Below are 5675 nucleotides of genomic sequence, written 5' to 3' on the forward strand. Positions count from 1 at the left end.
AAAGAAAGAAAGAAAGAAAGAAAGAAAGAAAGAAAGAAAGAACAAAAGAAAGAAAGAAAGAAAGAAAGGACAGTTTGCGTTGGCCAGTTGCTCCTGGGCATGGAACCTGCACTGGTTCCAGGTTGGTACACTCAGGGACATGTGTTTGAAGAAAACTGATTTTCCTTTTCTTTTCAAATAGCTTCTTGGTAGGCATAGGTTAGTTTTGAATTATAAGTTCAAAGAATTATTTCTTTAATGTGAAATATGTCTCATATGGTGCATGAGGATGAGATTATAAGCACGGAGAAGGAAGGAAGCACTAAAGAAAACATGAACGTCAAGTAAGTGGAAGCGGGATTAAAACTCATCAGTGTGCTTTCATATTCATCGGTATCATTTTAATAAAAGTTTTAGGTTTAGTTATTATTCAAATTAAATTTTGATTATACCAAAATCATAAAACATTAAGTCAAGATAATTGTCTGCCACACACAGATGCAAAAACAAACATAGGTCATGCCTTTTTAGTTTTCATTTCTCAAAAAACTTGTCCTTAACATCGAGAGTCAAGAAATATCTTCACAAAGTGACAAACTAAAACTGTCACTAAGTAGACACCAAGAGCTATTACTGTCTCTGTTAAAGATCATGTGCATTTTGGGTTTTTCTATATGATGCCAGTTTTCTATATGATGATAAGTTAATGCCAAAATCTCATGTAGTATACATTATAAGGGTGAGTATAACACCTGTGGTATCACTGCTGGTTCCTCATTTTTACCTCCATGTACCCTGATCTTATGGCATGAGCTATTCCATGTCACCCCATATGCGTTAGGGCTCCTTGTAGTTTTGTAAAGCTCTTGAGATGCTTCATTCTTCTGAATAAAGGAAATTACAGCTATGTAGAAGGCTTCTGAGGGCAAGAACAGGTTTTAATCAGGATAGAATTCTGTTTGAACAGTTCTTGAAATAAAGTTATCAATAGTTCTCTTCTTTTGTCATTTATTCAAACAAAGATGCAAAGACTCATCCCAGGAGGCCAAGAACAATTTAGAGTCTGAAACTGTGGATTATATATGTTCTTGGTTTGCAAAGCTAGGAGATATAAGCATCTCAAATCATGTTTAAATTTAAAATGTAATTTTCTCTATTAGTACGTATTTTTTTCTTTAGAAGTTACATAAAAAGAGGTCTCAAAAATTTATACATGATAAAATAGGTTTTAATATACTAACAAAGTCTGTATGTCACTGAATAACATTTGCTTCATTTTGTTTCAGGAGCAGGTGAATCTGGGAAAAGTACTATTGTTAAACAAATGAAGTAGGTACAGAACTATTCTGCATATTTGCTATCTGATGTTTCTCTATGCATTGGACAATTCTGTTTTAATTATTTATTTTGGTTTTTCATTATAATATAATTACATCATTTTCCCTTTTATTTTTCTCCCTACAAATCTTCCCACATTCCCCTTCTTGGTCTTTTCCATATTGAATGCCTCTTTTATCAGTAAATTTTGTTATGTATTTATGACTAAGTATGATCTGCTAATGAAGTCTCACCAATACGGCTGATTAATAATCACGAGCTAAAATAGGTCTAATAGACATCCTAATGTGCACAGGGGAAGCCAAGAGGCTTCAGTCCTACACAAAATTACAGGGACTTAAGGAAGGATGACAGCTGCACAAATAGTCCTCCACAGAGAAGCGACAACAATCAGTTGCCCAATACCAAATGGTAAACCCGAATGCACACATACAAGTAACATTATACACACTGAAAAAATCCCAAAAGGAATGCTTTGTGAGCCACTTTTCATAATTCAGGTAATCTCTTCAGTATTTGTCTGTAGTGGCAAAGTCCTGACTTTTTTGAATACCTTCTATTCTATTTTGAATTCCTTCTATTGTTCAATAAAAACTGTAATTTCTATTTTTGAAATTTTCCTTTCAGAAGTATTAATCCCAGAAGCTATGTTTTAGTCATATCAGTCCTCAAATGATCTAGCTTTTTAACATCGTGGCTATAAGCCAAATTTCAAATATGTCAATCAAGGATCCATTTTCAATTTGGCAGGAATTGCCCTTTTTTTCCCCTATAGCATGGGAAATGTTTGTTCACTATATCACTCCAAAAGATTCTGATGTGCTCTTACATTATTTTTTTCCTATTATTCTTTACAGTGGGGTAACTGCCTAATTTTCTGAATGAAGAAGCATTAAACAAAAGTGCCATGATTAAAAACTGCAATGAAAAACAAATAAAATGAGGTTAGATAATCAGCGAAGAAGCTCTTTGGTTAATCCAGGCCACTTTTTTCTTTGATATTATATACTATGATACATTATGATATTAAAATGCCATGTAATTTGCTTATCAATTTACTTACAAATGGATTTTGAAATTTCATCTATAGGTGCCAGAAAATATTTAACCTTTCCATCTGTCTCTAAAACATGGCTTTATGGTTTTTACCCAATCCTAACAGCAAAATTATCTCTCATTCCTTTAGATAGTTATTCTTTTCTACTACCCTCTTCTTTAGGACATAATCACACTTTGTTATCTAAATTTTTTATGTCTTTATGTTTTATAATCTTAAATATGGTTTTTTTAAATAGTCATTTTGCTATATAAAAAATCAAATACTAAATCATGTATAAAGTCAGACAAAAATAGAAAACTGGAAACAAAGCCAATAATAATTATTATAAATATATAATTGATTAATATATAAAGAAACAGGTTATTATATAAAACAATACTCTGCCCAACACATGGAAACAAAGAAGAACCAATGAGAAGTTGGAATTTAACTACCTGTTACAACAAAGTTAAATCATATAATTCATTCAAACTTTACTATCTATAAAATAAAAGCTCAAGTCAATAATTACATGTTCCTTCTTATAATAAATTATGAAAACATAATTTTATCTTGATGTGGTAGTTTATTCTTATAAATCTCAAAGGCTGAGACAGGAAAATTACTACAAGTTTGAAGCCGATCTGTGCTATAAAATAGGTATATTATATCAGTCAGAGCTACAGTGTAAGTCTAGCTCAAACAGCAAAACTATACCATTAGTCTGTAATTATTAGCTGAAAAGAGTGAAAACTGAAAAAATAATATTTTACTGCTAATTATAGAAGTACATTTTGCAAAAAAATTAGTAGAAATAATGTTTCTATATTTAATATAAATTTCTGGGTGGAGAGATAGCTTGACTGTTAATCGCTCTTGTTGCCTTTGCATAAGATGAAACTTAGTTTCCAAGAACTCCCCCCGCCAAACACACTTCATGTTTCCAGTAGATTCGACAGACCAGACCATAGCCTATTACCCTACATGCCCTTTCTTCTCCCACCCTCCAACCCCAGCAAATCCTCCTAACAAAGGCACCAGGCAAGCAGGTCAGTAAAACTTAGGGCCACTTCAACCCATCCCTAGCTGTAGTTGCAGGGCATTTGGTACCATCTTTGGTATCTAAAGGAACCAGGGACACACACAAGTTACTTACATATATTCAGGCAAAAGGCGCCACAGAAAAAAATAAAACTAAATCATATATACACATATAACTAGGAAATCATAAGTATTCTTTTTCTATACATATTTCTGAGAAACTTCAATGAGATTTTGAAATATGTATAACATAGAAGTAACTTAAGTATAAAAAGTATGAAACTATATGTGAAATAAATATGATCACTGTAATTATTTAAAATAGTAAAATGGAAGATAAAGACTCCTAAATTAAAACAAAGTATAAGTAATAAATTTACAAAATGCTGAAACTATTTATCACCTATTTGAATTACTAATACAGCCAATGTATATGAATATAACAATCTTTGCCCAACACGAGTGCTCTCAACACATGCCCAAACTTATTAACTGTGTACATCTACAATCTTGTACCTATAAAGTTCCTCTTCCTTTTGATCATTAATGTGGGTCATATTACTCCAAAATCATCATCATATTATTATTGCAATTCCTAGTCTTTTTTTTTTAGTATTGTATATCTACCCATAACAGAATGTACTACATTTTCCCTAATGATTCTTTTCATACACAGAAGTGGCTATAAACTTTTATATGGCACAAACATCTTTGAAAATGATAATCCTTTCTATAATTTGTTACTGACCATTAGAAATTTTACCATGATGGAAAAATTTTATGGCTATGTTCTCTGAGCCATGTGTGACTTCAATTGCCATTTGAACATCCAAAATGTAATTTATTTATTTATTTATTTATTTATTTATTTTTTGTAACATGGCTGGTGGCTACAGTGTGCAATAGAAATTCCATTATGGCTCTAGTGAGAGGAGAGATGGGACTGATTCACTCATTCTTTCAGTATATAATGAAGAGTTAAATTCGTTATAAAATCGTATTAGTTTGAACAGAGCCATGAACCAACTTACAGCTAGAGCACTCTTTCTAGAAGAAATTGCATTCTTCTTTTGTATGTTTCCTCACAGGCTGAGAAGAGTCAGAGGAACTTGTTTTACTAAAGGAACTCAGATGCCCCAAATTTATTCACAACTACCATTTAGATTTAACAATTAAAATTGTGTTTTGTTTTAATCTTGGATGGAGGACTGGGATTTATTCAACAATTATGCCTAGATCTATTCAGAAATAATGCCCTCTGTTTTCTTGTGGCCTAAGACACTATCTAGTTTCTTTTCTTTCCTTTCCTTTCCTTTTCTTTTCTTTTCTTTTTTTCTTTCCTTTCTTTATCTGTTTTTTTTCCCTATTCAAGTGATTTAATAGATTAATACAGATAAGCATAGCCCGGTTGAAAGTAAACATGAGTATCTTTTGGTAATCAAATATAAAGGAATATATTATATGTACACACACACACATACACACACACACATACACACACACTTCACTCCTCTCAGTGCCTGGCCCTTCCATTTGACGGTTTAAGTTTTTCAAAGGTCTTGGAGAGGTGATTGTGCTCTGCCCCTTAAGCTTGAGCTTCCATGTGTATAGGCACAATATGAATCGTGAAAAAAGTGACACTCAAAACAAAATAAAACAAAACAAAACAAATAAACAAACCTAACAAACCCAAAGCACTTTAAAAGCAATATAAAATAAAAAGCAAAAGAAAGAAACAAGAATTTATCCCACAGTGAGATGCAAAGACCCACAATGAGCACCGGCGCAGAATTTTAGCTTTAAAGGGACAATCTATTTTAAGGTGTTATTCTTAAGCCTGCTGTCAAATCTTGAGTTCTGAATGAATGAGTGGAAGGAAGAGAGGAGCCCAGCCAACCCTATGGTCTGGGTAATTCAGTTCTCGAGACCCAGGAGCACGTACACCCGTGAAGGAATGACAAGGGATTCAACAGAGAGCAATTACCTGAACAAAAAAATAAAAAGAAGGCCTTTGTTAATGCTGTAAATAGAAAGCAGGCACTCCTACTTCCAATTGTTCCAAGTATGTCTTAAGTGATGGGAAAAGCCAGGCCTGTTCCACTTAGTGACTTCACATCCTGCAGAAATCATGGTGTAAACACCACACCAGGACTCAGGTCGGGATGCTCATCTCTGACCTGGAAATCAGGGAATTTCCTTCTTGAAAATGGAGTCTAGGTTGTTTAAAAAAAAAATTGTGACATATATTTGATAAAGTATTTGATCTAGAACAAGCCTT

At 32.9% G+C, this 5675-nt stretch overlaps 1 protein-coding gene and 1 long non-coding RNA gene across 2 annotated transcripts in view; one reads left to right on the forward strand and one right to left on the reverse strand.

Annotated features, from left to right (window-relative positions):
* The window catches only part of LOC116097496, a 63310-nt gene that overhangs the window by 43455 nt on the left and 14180 nt on the right, over positions 1-5675 (reverse strand). The window lies entirely within an intron of this gene.
* Positions 1-5675, forward strand: part of Gnat3 (G protein subunit alpha transducin 3) — a 57401-nt gene that overhangs the window by 18195 nt on the left and 33531 nt on the right. Inside the window, exon 2 of the mRNA XM_031380049.1 lies at positions 1266-1308. Coding sequence (XP_031235909.1) covers positions 1266-1308 — 43 coding nt within the window. The remainder of the gene's footprint in view (positions 1-1265; positions 1309-5675) is intronic.

This window comes from Mastomys coucha, unplaced genomic scaffold, assembly GCF_008632895.1.
Source record: "Mastomys coucha isolate ucsf_1 unplaced genomic scaffold, UCSF_Mcou_1 pScaffold19, whole genome shotgun sequence".
NCBI lineage: Eukaryota > Metazoa > Chordata > Mammalia > Rodentia > Muridae > Mastomys > Mastomys coucha.